The sequence below is a fragment of the Octopus bimaculoides genome, chromosome 11 (assembly GCF_001194135.2).
Source record: "Octopus bimaculoides isolate UCB-OBI-ISO-001 chromosome 11, ASM119413v2, whole genome shotgun sequence".
NCBI lineage: Eukaryota > Metazoa > Mollusca > Cephalopoda > Octopoda > Octopodidae > Octopus > Octopus bimaculoides.
In genome coordinates this window covers 37,113,031-37,131,562 of record NC_068991.1, presented here as the reverse complement: position 1 = coordinate 37,131,562, position 18,532 = coordinate 37,113,031, and the positions used below count along the sequence as shown (strand labels likewise).

The window sequence follows — 18,532 nt, the reverse complement described above, 5'->3', positions numbered from 1 at the left end:
GATTTTCTGTTTCCAAGAAACAACTAACCCTATTGAAATCCAGTAGCTTAGTTTTAAAGAAGAATTTGGGTTATTTATGGTGGTGGAAGAGGGAGGAAGGTGAATGTCATGTTTAGCCATTGGTTTGTTTACATTTATGCAATTATAAATAGCTATGATAGAAGCATTACACTACTCCACTAAATATGTCATAGTAACATAATCTTTTCAGTCCAACCTTTTAAAAAATACCCAGTTTAAAATTTCTTGAAAGAAAACTACTAACACCATCACTGACTTTGACCTAGCTGACCTATAGTGTGTAACAATTCAAACAGGTGTTTTATATAAACATCTTTTTTGTGAACCATAAAATAGCAATCTTGATTAGTCCCAAGGGGAATTTCAGCCAATACAAATTGTGACCTGAATATCATAGATCTCCTCTACTTACATATCTGAGTGAACCCTAAACAATAACATACTTCCTGCTATCAAACCAGAGAGACTGTCCCTACCATCCTTTTCTCTCAACTCATGCCTTATAAGCATACCTACTGTTCTTCTCCACCCCACTTCCTATACAACTACTTCTCCTGTCTACTTACATCACATCTTTTTCTCATTCACATTACCTACCAAGGGAAAACCATGCCAAAGACTATATATGCCACCCCTTTATACTACCTGACTGTCTGTACCAGTGAGTAGCATGTAAACTTCTTTATCAGATATTTTCAACATCTCTCTGATTTATTAAACCTTAAACAATAGCCTTCCATTTCTGTCCAAAATATAAAATTTCTTTACTTACTAAAAATATCTTTATGTCTATTTCACTATTTAAATTATTTGTTTTATTTTTGGCTGATGCTGAAAGACCTCAAATTTTACTATTTCTACAATTTTACTATTGAATAATAGCCTCCCCTTGCTTCTTTCTCTTCTCCTTTTTCACCATTCTTTCGTATTAATACTTCCACTTTACTGTCTAATTATCACTTTCTGGTTATATCATTCTGAATGTAAAGTGCATAGGAAAAGACCGAATCTTGGTTTATTCTTACACAGTCACGTGATTCTAATCTTTCTGTATTTTTTGTATTGTCCTTACAAGGACATCCATTGTCGTATCTTCTAATCTTTGTTTTTCTTAGTTTGGTAAACCTTTCATATAATATTCTATCAACCCCTTACATCTTATTCTCTGATATTTCTTTTCTATTGCTTCCACACATTTTATATTTCCAGTGTTATCAGTTGCACTTTTTCCCTACCATATTGTTATTTCCTGGTTGGATTTCCTTCTCATCCGAGAAATTGGCCTGTAGTTTGCAGTAGGTTATCTCTCATGGATGTTCTGCTATGTTCTGTGCCAGTATTCTTCTCTTAATAGTCTGCCATCTACAAGATTTCTGAAAATTGTATTAGTAGGCGTATTAGTATTGTTAGTAGAGAAAGATCTGCAAAAAGAGAGAAAAGGTATTTTAGATAATCAAATGCAATCACAGTATATAAATTATTTTGGGAAGGAATATCACTGTATAACTGAGTCATAATAGAGTACTATTTCTCCCACAAATGTTGTGGAAACCTGCTGTATATTATAGGATTTCTCAATTTCTCCAAGTAGTTAGTAGAATTATATGAAAGTTGGCTTTCACATAGTAAAGACTTCCTCATTATTTCCATTGATTTTACTCTGATCTTAATAATTTATATTGGAGAAGCATATCTTTTACCAGATTTAGATTTTACTTTTTTTTAATCTTTCCTTGTTCTGGGCTTTTCTTGTTTGAGTGATACCAATTTGGCTTTTAGCCATATCTGATAAATTAGTGGACTATTAGCTGGTTCATTTCCTTAAGTTCATCTTACAGTTTGAAAACAAGTCTGTAATTTTAATTTTCCTTCAGGGTTTTTTTTTCAAGCTTTTGATTGGGAAATAAAATTCAGTAAATCACTTCAAGTGTTTCAACTGTCTATACTTACTTTGACGACTTACTCTTTTGACATTTACGTGGTATTGTCTTCATTCAGGCCTCAGTGAGTGTTTTCTGTCTGAAGTAATTCCTGGTTCTGACTAATGTTATGTCATTAGTCTTTCTAGGGAGATCTATTTCAATACATGGAAATATGTGACTGTGTCTACCTTTCTGACCCTATTGATCACTGACCTATCACTCTCCATTCCAGAACCTCAAGGATGAAAACTGTCATAAACAGCCATCTTTTTTTTGTCTCCCCTTTTTCAGTGACAACCAATACGGTTTCTATAAAGCCAGGATATACTGAAGATCTCTACCCACCCCTATATCCTACCTAAGTTGTGTCTTGTCCTTGAGAACTTTGATAAGCAATGCTGTTGCCCTTGACACCAGTCAGCTACGTCTGGCATGAGAATCTCATTATGTTACCTGTCAATGGGCTCTGTCCATTTCTTATGTCTTGGGTCTAAAGTTTTCCTGACAGACTACACCTTTGTTGGGTGTTGACAAGGTGTTTCTAAAAAGCTTTATAATAACATTAGAATGCTTCAAGTCTTGATTGATTTTCACACCCGTTTTTGCATTAATGAACTAATATCTATTCATTATAAACACAGTTTATTTTCACGTTGCTCCAGTTCACTCAGCAGTAGAAATGAGTTGTGATGTTACTGGTGCCAAGCTGTATCGACCTTTGCTTCTGCCTTGGATAACATCAGTGGCATGGAGAGGGGAGACCGGTATGCATGTACAACTGCTGATCTTCCACAAACAACAGACTTGTGCCTCGGAAGGGTAACTTTCTAAGTGCACTCCCATGGTTATGACCAAAGGGAGTTTTTACCCTTTTACAACCACACACACACATACACCTATGTATATGATTTCACTATTGTTAAATAAGGAAATAGATGTGTTAGCTTTCTAACAAAAAATAAAGATTGTCAAAATATAATAATGGCGCAAAATGAGCAGCTGTCAAAGTTTGCCATATACCTTACTACAAATTTCATACTCGACAACCTAATATTTTGACCCTGAACAAGTTCTGTGCTAATCATAGAACATGAACTGCTAACCTCTAGGATTGGTTGCTTGCTAGTTTATTGATTGTCAGTCTGCATCCTGTGCTTTTAATATTACAAATTATAAAAATAGAAATTTATCAACATAGTTGAGAAAGCAACAATTATATAAATATTATTTGAAATCTATTACTGTATTATTGATATCTTGTTATATAATCAGAATACATACTTTTGATAAAGTTTGAATGTTCTCAGCAACTGTTATAAGATTTTTTTTTTGTTTGTTTAAAAAGATGTCCTCAATCTGAAAGGGTCACCAATGAAGGAGCTTCTCTGCAATCTTTCAGTCCCTTAGAAATTGCAGCAAAAGGAAGGACAGATAATATTGCCCTAGATATACAAAAAGTGGATCATGGTCTGATTGGATAGGGCTGATGTTGGGGATAAACAACAGTTATGGCTTTTCTTTTAAATTTTAAAACTAGGCAGAAAAAACCTACTGATAAGAACAAAACTCGATGCAAAGTGCTCCTTAATTTAAATAAAAGTATTATGTTCCTGTTCCCCCACCCCACACCAGTCATTATGCAATCATTCATCCCACTGTTTATTTCATTCATTCACTTTTGACTTGCAGTCGGTTTAATGCATTCATTGTTTGGGACTGATTGAACCAAGAATTGTAATAAAATTCAAAAGAGCACACATGTGCACGCATGCACACACATACACCTACATGCACACACACACACACACTCACACACTCACTCATTTTCTCTCTATATATATTTGGTATTCCTCACAAACAGATTTTCAATACTTCTTCCACAACTAATTTCTTCAAATATAATTGTATTGGACTGATTTCTTCATAGCTATAGATTTAGATAATGTTGTCTTGGTAAGTTTCCATGGTGATTGTTGATTTTTATTTTTTCCTTCGTTTACTTTGTTTTTCATGTTATTTTATTTTGTTTTCCATTCTATTTTTTGCTGTTAGTCATCAATGTCAAGAAATCTTATTTCATTTCATTCTAAATAACAGGGTGGTTGTCTGTGTGGTGCAAATACATATGTCTGTAGCATGTATGTATACTTGTGATATCTAGCATTATCTATTCCTAAACAGTGTATTGCCAGTGTATAAATCCCTTGTATATTGCCAATGCATAATTTAGTGATACTTCTTTTCTAGAGAGATGGAAGGCAAAGCCAAACTAATTGGAATTTGAATGAAAGAATCAAAGAATATTTAGTTTAATACAATTATTTCTGCTAACATGTTACCTCATATGGGTGTATAATCCTTTCTGTTATAGATGCAAGACTTGAAATTATAGTGGAGGAGGTTAGTCAATTAAATCGATCCCAGTAGTGCTTATTTCATTGACCCTGATAAGATGAAAGGCAAAGTAGCCCTCAGCAGCATTTGAACCGAGTGCATAAAGCCAAAAGAAATACAGCTAAGCATTTTGTGTGTGTATGATATTCTGTACATGTCTTCTACACAACATCTGTCCAGATGCTGATATTTATTGCCTCAATTATTTTATATATTATAGTGAATTTAGTCAGGAGTACTATAGATGTTCTGTGGTAGCCCAGGGCAAGGCACATGCATCTGTTTATCTTAGTTTTTATGGTTCACAAAAACTTAACATTCAGACAAGATACAATGCAGTAGTTAGGTACAATGCATTGATTAGATACAAAACAGTGGTTAAATAGAATCCAGTGGTTAGCAAGAGAAAAGAAAATGTCTTAAAATGTCAACCAGGTTTCTTTTTTGGTTTCCAACTTTTAAGCCATAACATTATTTAGGCAAAGTTATTCAACAGCAACAACAAAAGCATCGATTCATAAATTGACTTCTTTATATTAAAGCATCAAATGATGTCTCGTAATCATAATAAATATACTAGACCCAGTGTTGGTAATGCTAACTGCACTAAAGCCAATGTTGGTAATGCTAACTGCACTAGACCCAGTGTTGGTAATGCTAACTGCACTAAACCCAGTCTTAGTAATGCTAACTGCACTAAAGCCAGTGTTGGTAATGCTAACTGCACTAAAGCCAGTGTTGGTAATGCTAACTGCACTAAAGCCAGTGTTGGTAATGCTAACTGCACTAGACCAAGTGTTGGTAATGCTAACTGTACTGGACCCAGTGTTGGTAATGCTAACTGTGCTGGACCCAGTGTTGGTAATGCTAACTGCCTGGCAGCTGGTCTTGCAGTCTTGGTAGTGCTAACTGCACTGTAATTCGAACTGCGCTGAAGCCAGTGTTTGTAATGCTAGCTATGTTGGAGCTGGTTGTTATACTTGCTGTGCTGGAGCTGCTCTTGGAGATGCTAGTTGTGGTTGAGCTGGTCTTGGTAATGCTAACCAAGCTGGAGCCAGTGTTGGTAATGCTAACTGAGCTGGAGCCAGTGTTGGTAATGCTAACTGAGCTGGAGCCAGTGTTGGTAATGCTAACTGAGCTGGAGCTGGTCTTGGTAATGCTAATTGAGCTGGAACTGGTGTTAGTAATACTAACAAAGCTGGAGCTGTTGTTGGTAATGCTGACCAAGCTGGAGCCAGTGTTGGTAATGGTAACCAAGCTGGAGCCAGTCCTGATAATGCCAGATGCCCGGGAGCCGGTCCTGGTAATAGTAACCATGCTGGAGCCAGTCTTCATAATGCTAACTGCACTGCAGCCAGTCTGGCAGTCTTGGTAATGCAACCTGCACTGGAGCTAGTCTTTGTAATGCTGGCAATGCTGGAGGCGGTGTTGTTAATGCTTGCTGCACTGGAGCCAGTCTTAGTAATGCTAACTGTGATGGAGCCAGTATGGATACTGCTAACTGCTCAAGACCCATTCTTGGTAATGCTAACTGCGCTAGAGCCAGTGTTGGTAATGCTAACTGCGCTAGACCAAGTGTTGGTAATGCTAACTGTGCTAGACCCACTGTTGGTAATGCTAACTGTGCTAGACCCACTGTTGGTAATGCTAACTGTGCTAGACCCACTGTTGGTAATGCTAACTGCGCTACAACCAGTTACGGTAATGCCAACCATGCTAGAACGAGTCTTGGTAATGCTAACCACACAGGAGCCGGTCTTGGTAATGATAACTGTGCCGGAGCTGGTCTTTGTAATGTTAACTGTGCTGGAGCCAGTTTTTGTAATGCCAACTGCGCTGGAGCCAATCTTTCTAATTCTAACTGTGCTGGAGCTTTTTCTTGGTAATGCTAACTGCACTGGAGTCGGTCTTGGTAAGGCCAACCATGCTGGAGCCAGTCTTGATAATGCCAACAGAGCCAAAGCCGGTCTTGGTAATGCCAACTGCGCTGCAGGTGATCTAGGTAATGCTAACCTTGCCAGAGCTGGTCTTGGTAATGCCAACCGCACTGGAACCGGTTTTGGTAATGCCAACCGCACCGGAGCCGGTCTTGGTTATGCCAACCGCGCCAGAGCTGGTCCCGGTAATACTAACTGCCCTGGAGCCAGTCTTAGTAATGCTAACTGTGGTAGTACCAACCGCGCCGGGACCAGTCTCGGTAGTTAACCACGCCAGAGCTAGTCCTGTTAGTGCCAACTGTGTTGGAGCCGGTCTTTGTAATGCTAACCGTGCTGGAGCCAGTGTTGGTAATGCTAACTGCACTGGAGCTGGTCTTTGTAATGCTAACTCCACTGGAGCTGCTCTTTGTAATGCTAACTGCACTGGAGCCAGTCTTTGTAATGCTAACTGTGCTGGAGCCGGTCTTTGTAATGCTAATTGCGCTTGAGCAGGTCTTGGCAATGGCAAGTACGCTAGACTCACTCTTGGTAATGCTAACCACGTTTGAGCTGGTCTTGGTAATGCTATCCATTCTTCTGCTGGCCCTGGTAATGCTAACCGTGCTGGAGTCTGTCTTTGTAATGCTAACTGAGCTTGAGCTTTTCTTGGTAATGTTAACTGCACTGGAACCGGGCTTGGTAATGCCAGCCATGCTGGAGCCGTTCTTGGTAATGCTAACTGCGCCAGACCCAGTCTTGGTAATACCAACCGCACCGGGCTGGGTGCTGCTAGTGCCAGCCATGCCAGGCCTGGTGTTGCTAGTGCCAGCCGCTATGGGCCCAGTGTTGCTAGTGCCAACTGGGCTCGGTGTTGATAATGCCAACTGCACTAGACCCAGTCTTAGTAATGCCAACTGCACTAGACCCTGTATTGGTAATGCCAACCGCACTAGACCCAGTCTTGGTAATGCTAATCGCACTAGACCCAGTCTTGGTAATGCTAACTGCACTAGACCCAGTCTTGGTAATGCTAATCGCACTAGACCCAGTCTTGGTAATGCTAATCGCACTAGACCCAGTCTTGGTAATGCTAATCGCACTAGACCCAGTCTTGGTAATGCTAATCGCACTAGACCCAGTCTTGGTAATGCTAACCGCACTAGACCTAGTCTTGGTAGTGCTAACAACACTAGATGCAGTCCTGGTAGTGCTAACAGCACTAGACGCAGTCCTGTTAGTGCTAACTGCTCTGAACTCAGTCCCACATACTTTTACTCTGTTGATTTATTGTATGGTACTCTAATTTCTCTAAACTGAATCTTGACAGCTAAATGAAGCATGACAGCTGTCATTTCTTTTAACTCAGATCTTCTAAGAGTATCTCTTTGAAACTGAGTTTTAGTATGTATGTATTTTATAGAAGACTTGGAAATGGTAACTGTTTTAAATCAAGACTGAGTAACTGATATTGAATACATCTCAGATCTAGTAAATCGTAACTACTTTAAACAGAGGTCTGGTAAGTCATCACTTTAAACTCTGGCTACTGACAGTATTTTAAACCTAAGTATGGTAAGTAGGATTTTTGTAGAAGTTTTTACATGTTTCAGTGACCTTATCTTTAGTAGAAATTTAGTATACTTTTGAAAGAGGCCAGGGATGACATTGAAAGATAATCAGATTTCGAACACTAACTTATAAGTTTTGAACATCGATAGAAGGAAAACTATTTATTGAAAGAATATCAACTAAGATTCTCTGTTAAATATGACAGAAGGCTGACTACTTATAAGATTCCCACCATCTCCATCTTAATGTAAGTGGTTGAACCAACAATGTCAGACGAGACTGCTCAACTAATGTTTATCAGACAAAACTAAAATCAATAACTGGTGATAAATTTAAGTACATTTTGAGTTAGTTCTTCACTTTAGCTTTTTGGTACACTTTGTATTTTTTTTCCTCAGTTTTATTTCATTACTTGCATTTGTAGTGCACTCTCTCATCATCATTGTCATGATAATTTTGTTTTTCTTTCTATTAAATTCTCATCTCCTTTGTCTGCCATTACCACATCGCCCATTAATGTGTCTTTCAGTTATGTTTAAGATGTCTCTTGATGTATACATTTCATGTCTATAGTTTCACTCATATTTGCATGTGTAACTGGCAGATTCAACGTTTCTTTTGATAAAATAGGTTCATAACTATATGACATTCTTTTTTCTTCCTTTTTACCACTGAAGGTGTGTGGCTTCATGGTTAGGGTATTCTGCTTATGATCGTAAGGTCATGAGTTTGATTCCAGGTGGTGCGTTGTCTTTGAGCAAGATACTTTATTTCACATTGTTGAAGTCCACTCAGCTGGCAAAAATGAGTAGTGTCTGTATTTCAAAAGGTCAGCTTTGGCACACTCTGTATCATGCTGAATCTCCCTGAGTCCACATGTTAAGGGTACACATGTCTGTGGAATGCTCAGCCACTTGAACATTAATTTCATGAGCAGATTGGATTGTCTGGAACCCTCATCATAACCAATAGAGTAGGTTGCATGGGTAAACCTAAAAGTTTGTTTTAACAATTATCACTACCAACAACACCAACTATCATCATCGTCACCATGACCACCACCAACCATCATCATCATTGCCGTAAACTCTGCCTCCACCATGACCATCACCATCAACAGTGTTTGGAAGTACCAACTAAACAGGAAACGTGTGCTGGAAACCTCTTTTAGTAGAAGTAAAATAGTTAGTAGAGTAATATGGGTAGTGATTTAGGCTATATTGTGGATTGTAGGTTCAAATCTATTCTTGCCATTTCATTGTTTCTGACAAAAAACCATACTATATACCTCAGTTCACTTAGCAGTTGAAAATGAATAGCAGATTATGTCTGGAATGTTACTTAGTATCCTGTTTTAGAAGAGAACTGTATCTAATGTACTTTGTATGATGAAATTGGAGCTAAACACTGGATTTTTGGGGATTAGCATTGTATTTTTCTTGATATCTCAAACTTGTATAATCTTGCCAGTGAGTGGACTAATATCTTCTTGCCTGATGTAGTTATTTCATTAGTTTCTGACTTAATTAACTCCAACCACTGCCTCATGAATCACATTTACTCAACCTTACCCATACTAATACAATCATCTCTCTCTTACATTGACCAATGAATCCTTTGATATCAGTTGCTTATTTCTGCTCACTTGTGCACAACTTCTCCAGCAAGTTTACAACAGACCCTACTAATTACTTCTCTAATCACTGCACACTGCAAGTTCTTTGCATTTGTTACCCATATTTCACTGCTGCACAGTGTTGCAGCCATATTAATCTCTGCCCAGAGAAATTTAATGAGCAAGCATAGAAAATCTAAATAGCCACATTCTGGTAAAACATAGGAAACTGACTGGGTTTAGAATTATTGATGCTTGCATGTTTGTTTGCTATAATTCATAATTTGTTTGTTTATAAATTGATTTCTTTCTTGGTCACATTGACCAGTTACTGCCATTCAGCCTTCTGAGCTCATTAAATGAAGTACTAGTTGATAATATATATGAACTGAGGTCAGTATAAATGGCTATAATATAGAAGACGCTGCTTCCTTGTAGGCAAATTTCACTGGAACAGTCAAAAGATAAAAAATATATCTAATTGAAGTTGCTCCACTTTTATTACTGGTACTAATTTCATTGAAATTAGGAGAATGAAAGAGATGTCAATGTTGCCTAAGATTAAGATGACAAGCTAACAGAACTGTTAGCACAGTTGGCAAAATGCTTAGTGGCATTTCATCTGTCCTTATGTTCTGAGCTCATAAACTGATGTGGTCGACTTTGCCTTTCATCCTTACAGGGTCAATAAAATAAGTACTGGGGTCGATGTAATCAACCTACCTCTCCTTCAAAATTGCTGGCCTGGTGCCAAAATGTGAAGCCCATATTGCCTAAGATAAAGGTGGCAAGCTGACAGAAGCGTTAGCTTGCTCAGCAAAATGCCTAGTAGCATCTCGTCTGTCTTTATGTTCAAATTCAGCTGAGGTTGACTTTGCTTTTCATCCACTGGGGATCAATAAAATAAGTACCAGTTGAGCACTGGGGTCGTTGTAATTGACTTAATCCTTCCCATGAAATTACTGGCCTTATACCAAAATTTGAAACTAATATTGCTTATGATTTTTTGTCACACTGTAAGCATCAAAGGGTAAAACTTTGTACTGTAAGGTACCTAGAACAGTGTTTCACTTCTTCTGACTGATTGTTGCATTTAATTATGACTTCTTAATTTCCTACAAGAGCAGTAATTTCTTATAAAGAAGCATTGTTGATTGGGCTTATTCAAGTTACGTGCCTGAGTATTTTATTTTATGAACTGTTATAGGATTTGAACTCAGAACTAGTTTGGCCTATGCACAGGGAGAGACAAAGAGAGCAGAGGATACAGTAACTCAGATTTCTGAAGGTGTAGGTGAAAGAGTCGGTGAGATGGAAGGAACAGTTGTGAATACCTATGTAGATGATGATGTTAGAGAGAAAGCGACAAGTGCAACAGTATGGGCAAGAGCAAGGGAAGAAGCCAGGGTGAGTGCCAGGAGGGGTTGGGTTGAGGGATGGTAGATGGTAATGTAGTTGTTAGATTAGGGGTAAAGGGAGGCAGGCTAGTGGGGACGCAGCCCACCCTTACCGGCTACCCCATCCCTGGTATGAATTTCTTCCATTGGCATAGCACCACAAATTTGAAGCCGTTGATATATTTCAGTTAAATTGATCCTGGTACAAGATTGACATTTTTATTTTTATTGATCTTTAATGAATGGTTTGCTTTAGTTGAGTTTGAATCCAGAATGTAGAGGCTCAGAACACTGGTGCAAAGGTGGCAACTTTGAGTTGTGGTGCTGATTCCATATGATGCCTCCAAGTCTGATGCATATGTTTTAGACACTGCAATCCTCTCAGAACTACTCTACACTGCACAACAGAAGCTAACATACTTTGGCTACATTTGCTGCCAACCATTCGACTGTCTGCTGATAACTTGTCATACCTGGTGCTATCACAGGTGAGTGACTCAGTACTAAGTTGATAATGTAAACAGTGGATGAGCAATAGAATTGTACACCACCTTTGATCAATTCATTTGGTGCAACTACAACTACTATCACTACTTTGGGTCATTTAATTTGGTGCATTACCATTGCTGATACTACCAAGACAGCTGGAACACCTTCTGCTCACTAACCATTCCTTGATCAGAGTTAGATGATGACCACAACAAAATACAACTGATAATACTTACAGGCAAGAGCTGTTTAATAAATAAAACCCCTTATATTATCAATAAACTACTGTCTTTAATAATTGAATAAAAAAGAAAAAACAAAAAAAAATGTCTGTTTCCTGTAACCTATTCAGACATTGTCTTTCAGTCTGGGGAATTTTCATATTGGTTGCGAAGTTTGTCTGTTTAATTATTTTTGTATTTTTCTTTTATTGCAGATTCATGAAGGCAAAGGAAGATGAAGATCTAGCATGAAGAACAACTAAATTGCTTGGATTTCTTAGGAAAGCATTCTTTGTGCAGGATTCTGATTACTATTTCTCCCACTAAAATGACTGTCTCCCCACTGCATCCTTGAAACAACTGTTGTGGTCTCCTGCTGATCATTTTTTCATTTTGATTGTTATGGATACTATTTAGAAACTTCTCTCTTAATAAACCTGATAACCTCACTGTAAAGGGCTTGTGTTGTTTTGTTATATGGATTTTTATTTAGCTTTCTAATTAGTTTTATCATGTGTTTAGATCTGAGCAGCTTAAAGAAAAAAACAACAAAAGATACTATTAATTATATAGTACGCTAGATCTGAGAAATCTGTTTCTTCTGTCTTTGGGGAAAATGGATCATTCATCAAATGGTGTCACAACACCATCTGATTCATCTGGTGCTGGAGATGTGCACCATCCTTACAGAAGTTTGACTTTTGATCATACCAGTGAGCCAACTGGAGAACGAGCTTGTCATCGGACAAGTTTTTCCCTGGATATCACTGATAAAACAGAAATAGACAATAGTCAGTTGTCGAAGCGAGGCATAATTGTCACAGATATTGATCAAGCGATGTTGGACCATGACACCAGAATACTTGCTCAGATGAACAACATCAGGGCTCAAAAAAGTATCGATGTTATGGCTGTTGCTCCACGAGCAACAGGCATGCCCCTTCTCTCTCCAGAACCAACAGCAAGTAGCAAAAAACATTCATTGCAAGATGCCAATAGTGCTATAGCTTCTGCCAAACTTCTTAGTTCAGCAAATAATGGCCCTGAATCAGGAACGGGCAATGAATATGTGAAACAATTCAATAACACAGTACAAAGTTCTTTAAATGGCAATTATTCTGCTTTTAAAGTTGACAAATTACATTGGCCGACAGAGGTTCCAACTAAATTGAACTTCAGTCATCTGGAGGTTTTTGAAGGTAGGTTTTAATTTTTCAGCAAAATTATTTTTTCAATTAACTTAATTACAATCCGCTTCCAAAATTTGTGACCTTTGTACTCTTTATTGTTATTCTTCTTAGTATTACAATTTAGGGCATGTAGAGACAGTAGGGTCACTGGGTTAAATATATACTATATCTATTCGTGTGTGTTTATATTGTTACTTCACCCACAATGAGGCTTTGTAATATTTCAAACTAAATATCTTCTGATATTTAGCTGAAATCTTTACAAGGCTTATGTTTCTTTCATTGTTCCAGCATTGATAAAATAAGTACCAGTTTGACTGACCCCAGCAGAAATGGGGTCCTGTAACAATGTAAATTTTTCTCCACTTCATTCCTTTCTGTTATCTGTAGTTGAGTTAGAACATGAGACTAGATTTTAATTTTTTCTTTTTACCTCTCTGTTGTGTATTCAAATCTTGCTTTGTGGTTAACTTAGTCTTTTATCCCTCTGAGATAAGTAAAACAAACACTGATCATATATTGGTGTTAATTTAATTGCGTTTACTCCTTCTTTTTGAATTTCCTTGTCCTAATGTGAGAAATCATTAATATTACTATATTAAGGTGGCAAGCTGCAAGACTCGTTAGCATGCTGAGCAAAATGTTTAACGGCACTTCGTCTCTCTTTTCATTCTGTGTTCAAATTCCATTGGAGTTGACTTTGCCTTTCATCCTTTTGAGGTCGATAAAATAAGTACCAGTTGAATACGAGTTGATTTAACCAACTTAACCCCCCACCCATCAATCGGTTGGCCTTGTGCCAAAATTTGAAACCCATATTACTATTACATTCCCAACATGACCACATGTATGGCTGAAGCAAATAGAAGAATAGTGTTGATGATGTAAGGGGGGGCCAAAATCATCATGCACTATATTAAATTACCTTTGAATATTTAGTTAATTCTCAGTATGTTCTGAGTTTAGATTCCACCAGGGCCAACTTTGTTTTTAATTTTATCCATGATCAATAACACAAAATACCAGCCAGATTCTTGAGTAATATAATTAGCCATCCTGCTCCCCTTAATTTGTAGCTTTGTGTTCACTTAAGGTTTGAAATCCTTATTTATTATCAATTGGAATTAATGTAGTGGATGGTAGAATTGGTATTTACTTATTTTCTTTTACATTCTGAGTTCAAATCTCTGTGTTGATATGCATGACTATCAGTTGAGTTTTGGTAGAGGTGGTTAATAAAAACTGACTGTGCCTTTTGTTCTAAAATTTGTAGGGGGCCTTGTGCCTTACATTATCATTATTATCATTCAAAGTAGGGAGGCAAGCTGGCAGAATTGATGGCATGCTGGGCATAATGCCTAACAGCATTTTATCAGTCTTTACATTCTGAGTTCAAATTCTGCCAAAGTCTACTTTGTTTTTCAGCCTTATAGGGTTGATAAAATAAGTACCAGTTGAACACTGGAGTTGATGTAATCAACTTATCTCCTCCCCAGAACTTGCTGGTCTGTACCAAAATTTGAAACTATTATCATTCAAAGTGTTTTGCTGTGATGGTGGGGGGAGTCATTATCATGTCAGACAAAAATTTTTAGTGTTGTTTCTTCAGGCTCTTTGCATTCTTTGTTCAGGGTCAATAAAATAAGTACCAGTTAAGCATTGGGGGTTGATTTAATTAACTATCCCCTCCCCAAACATTTCAAACCTTGTGCTGTAGTAGTAGAAAGAATTATTATTAGGCAACAAATTGGCAGAATTGTTAGAGCACCAGAAAATGCCTTGTGGTATTTCCTTCAACTCTTTATATTCTGTGTTTAAATTCTACTGAGGTCAACTTAGCTTTTCATCACTTAGGGGGTCAATAAAATAAAATACCTTTCAACAATTGGGCTTGATGATATTGATTAACTCCCCACCCTCAGAATTGCTGGCCTTGTGCCAAAATAGAAACCAATTAAATTCCGCTGAGGTTGACTTTCCCTTTTATCCTTTTGGGGTTCATTAAATAAGTACGAGTTGAACACTGGGGTTGATGTATTCTGCTTACTCTGTCCCCAAAGTTGCTGGCCTTGGGCTAAAATTTGAAACCATTATTATTGTTATTATTGGTAGATTGGCAACATCATTAAAGAGTTGCAGTATTTGCTCCACCTCTTTACATCTTGAGTTCAAATCTTGCTGGGGTCAACTTTCATCCTTCTGGGGTTTATTAAATATCAACCAAGTACTAAGATCAACTGGTCTCTCATACCGTAATTTCTGACCTTGTGCCAGTGTAAGAAATTATTACAGGAAATGAACTGGCAGAATCATTAGAGCATAAGACAAAATGACTTCCAGTATTTGTTCTGGGTATTTCTGGGTTCAAATTCTGTTGAGGTAACTATACACTTTATCTCTCTAATTGATGAAATAAAGTACCAGTCATATAATTGGGTTGATGTTCTTACCTGTTTCTCCTAATTTCTGGCCTATGCCTATATTAGAAATTATAGTACTACTGATATATACAATACCTTATTTTCTTCAAATCTAGATGAGACATTATGAAGTAGATATCAAGTATCAATAATAGCAGGATTCACCACCACTGTCAATATAATTAGTCATCACTCACAAGTCAATATGACTGGATAGCATGTGTGTACCATGCTTTCACTCATTGTTTTAGGTGCTTGTATACTCAAGAGTGGACATATACACCCTCTTGGCCCTCCAACTCTTGCTTCAGCAGAACAAGATCTTCCAGATAAGAGAGAGGGTTGCACCAGCACTCAGAATTATTTCAGCTGAATAGACTGGAGCAATGTGAAATGAAGTGCCTTACTCAAAAACACAATACACTGCCTGCTCCAGAAATTGAACCCATGATCAAATGATTACGAGCCCAGTACCCTAACCACTAGGTCATATATCTTCACATGTTTATGGAGGTTACATTGTTTTTTTTCTGCTGTTCCTTTGTTGATATTAATGTTAATTTTAAACTCTGTGGTATGGTGATGAAACCAGAGATTAAAGGTTCAAACCTAACTACCCGACTTTTATATTGGTATTTTCTTGAGGTTCTGTGATTTTGCATTGCTCTAAAGCCATTGGCACTGTTGGTTTTTGTGGTGTATTTTCATGCAGCATCTCTGTTAGTGTTGATTTGGAGTTGCTATGGTGTTATTGATGCGTAGTGGGTGATTGTGTTGTGTAGCTTGAGGCTAGTTCTAATGGAGTAAATTTATAATCAAAGATATTTTTATCATGATTCAATGTGCATAGGACTATATTATCTGATGTATCATTTTGTTTTTGAAACAGTAGAGTGTGATTTGAGAGAAATTTAGCTGCTATTTTTAGCTGATTTAGTGACCATGTAGAAATTCTTAATTGAATTGTTACATTGATTTGTTTTTCACTCAATAGCTAATTGTTGAGGTATCATTCTGGATCAATGTCTCTGTTGCAGAGAGTTGTGATGTTGCTGTAGTGGTTTGTGTAATAATGGTACAGTGCACAAAGTTATGTTGTTGTGATTGTTGTTGTTTAGTTTTTAGTCAACCTTATTGAGTAGATTTATGATTAAAAGTTCTTAAGATCAAAGGTATTTCAGACATAACAATCCTCTCTTAGGGTCATGCAGGACTACATTGGATAATATATCCTTCCTTTTTAAAGAGAGGAAGATGTATTCTGAAGGAGATTTGAGTGCTATTTCTAACAAGTCACCATGCAGGGGCTCTCCTGGTTCATTGTGAAGATGCATGGCTTAGTGATGAGGGTATTTGGCTCACGATTATAAGGTCATGCATTCAGTTCCTGGCAGCACATTGTGTCATTGAGCAAGACACTTTCTTGTTGCTAAAGGGCTTGCCTTGTCACATTCTGTGTCACACTGAATCCCTCTGAGAACCACATTAAGGGTACATGTGCCTGTGGGGTGCACAACCACTTGCAAGTTAATTTCATGAGCAGGCTATACCATTGATTGGATCAGCTGGAACCCTCATTACTGTAACCAACAGATTGCTAGAAAAAGAAAAAAAAAATCCTAGTTCATTATGGTACAGTAATTGTTTAGCCCTAGGTTACCCTAGATTAACTACACTTATGGCCAGAGTATTTCAGGCTTTGATCATCCTGTCTTTTATCCATGTGCTAAGAATTCAAGACTGCATTTCCAGCAACTTCTTTTTTAAGATAGTAGGGTCTAATTTGAGGAGAATTGGTTGCTATTTCAAGCTAGTTAACCGACCACATTGTGGCTCCCATTGATGCACACCAAATCATAAAGTTACTAGAGTTACTATTCTACACTAAACTGAGATTATATATTTTAGTTTAGCCATATACACAATGCAGAGGATGGTTTAGAAAACACATTTAGAGTATTCTCCCTCTAGAGGTGAACATTTTCAGAATTTCTCATTTTATTTTAATACATTGATTACTTTATATTATCTCCTCCAGGGCAGATGTTACTGCAGTGGTTAAGTTCAGGTTTTGCCAATTCAATTACCACTCAGAGCTGTGATCAAGTTAACTATAAGCAGGAGCGTCGGTTGGCCATCAGCCAAATCTGTACATACCTGATGGCTGCAGGAGTAATTAAACAGCTGGACACTACTCAGGAGAAAGACTTAATTTTCAGGGTGAGTAGTGCTTCACATTTGCTCATCTTATTTCTATATTTAATTGATATTTCTGTTTTGCTTATAATTAATATATAGGTGTTTATATATATATACATATATATATATATATATATATATATATATATATATATATATATATGATCAGAAAAGGCCAAATTTCACCTGAAGATAATTACTGATTCTCAAACACATTCTCTTGTTTTTCTCCCACACATATATATGTGTGTGTTTATACATACGTGCACACATGCAAACAATAAAAGCATATATACGCACACATGCACACACATGCACACACCCATACATGGTGGGCCAAAAGTCACACATAAAATAAGTTCAGTATGTTCTGGAATTGTCAAATACATGCTTCAATTTTTCTAAAATTGTATAAAATAAATGAAATAATAATGAATGCACATGTACTTGTACATGATGAACAAAATTGATAATAAGAATGTAATATATATAAAATGTCAAATGCTTTGGTGCATGACTTTTGGACCACCTTGTATATATATATAATATATATATATTGTTTAGCATCTGTTTTTCTATGCTAGCATGGGCTAGATGAATTTGTTGTTGTGGCAATCTGTTGTAGCCAGATACATTTCCTGACACTAAACAGTACCTGCCTTTTGAGTAAGAGATCTCTTATTTCACATGGCTTTGAAGTGAGTAGGTAATTCTTTGTCAGGAAAAATATAAGCAAGCAACAGAGCTAAACACACACACGGTTAGTATGATGGCTTATTTTTCAGTTTCTCTGCCAAATCCGCTCAATAGCCTTTCATCAGCCTGGGATTTTACTAATCTCCAAAGTGCCATACAGTGTGACTGAACTCAAAACCACATAGCTGAGAAGTGGTTCTCTTTCTCTTTCTCTCTTTATACACACACACACACATAGAAAAATGTATATGGGGAAATATATATATCCTGTTGCCTGTTGATGTTATATATACATATATGTATATATAATGTATCTTTTTTAATTTATTGATATGAACTCTAATTTATCAATGTAAATATTTTCTGTTTATAAACGTATACAGGTTTCTGGTACTTTTTAGTTATTTTTACATATTCTTTTTCACTATATTTCAATTTAGACTTTTAAGATTATTGTGTATTTATATTATTTTAGAAGCAAGG

The 18,532-nt window shown here is 37.0% G+C and overlaps 1 protein-coding gene and 1 long non-coding RNA gene across 5 annotated transcripts in view; one reads left to right on the top strand and one right to left on the bottom strand.

The window, feature by feature from the left end:
- LOC106869955 (formin-2) overlaps positions 1 to 18,532 on the top strand; it is a 131,486-nt gene that overhangs the window by 13,134 nt on the left and 99,820 nt on the right. For both annotated transcript variants that reach the window (XR_001409471.2, XM_014915900.2), the window contains exons 2-3: positions 11,760 to 12,743; positions 17,193 to 17,374. Coding sequence is in view for 1 of the 2 variants with exons in the window: in XM_014915900.2 (XP_014771386.1) it covers positions 12,161 to 12,743; positions 17,193 to 17,374 (765 nt within the window). In the remaining variant the exon portion in view is untranslated. The remainder of the gene's footprint in view (positions 1 to 11,759; positions 12,744 to 17,192; positions 17,375 to 18,532) is intronic.
- Positions 1 to 18,532, bottom strand: part of LOC128249071 (uncharacterized) — a 49,460-nt gene that overhangs the window by 13,002 nt on the left and 17,926 nt on the right. For all 3 annotated transcript variants that reach the window (XR_008265172.1, XR_008265173.1, XR_008265171.1), the window contains exon 2: positions 1,257 to 1,394. This is a non-coding gene — a long non-coding RNA (uncharacterized LOC128249071). The remainder of the gene's footprint in view (positions 1 to 1,256; positions 1,395 to 18,532) is intronic.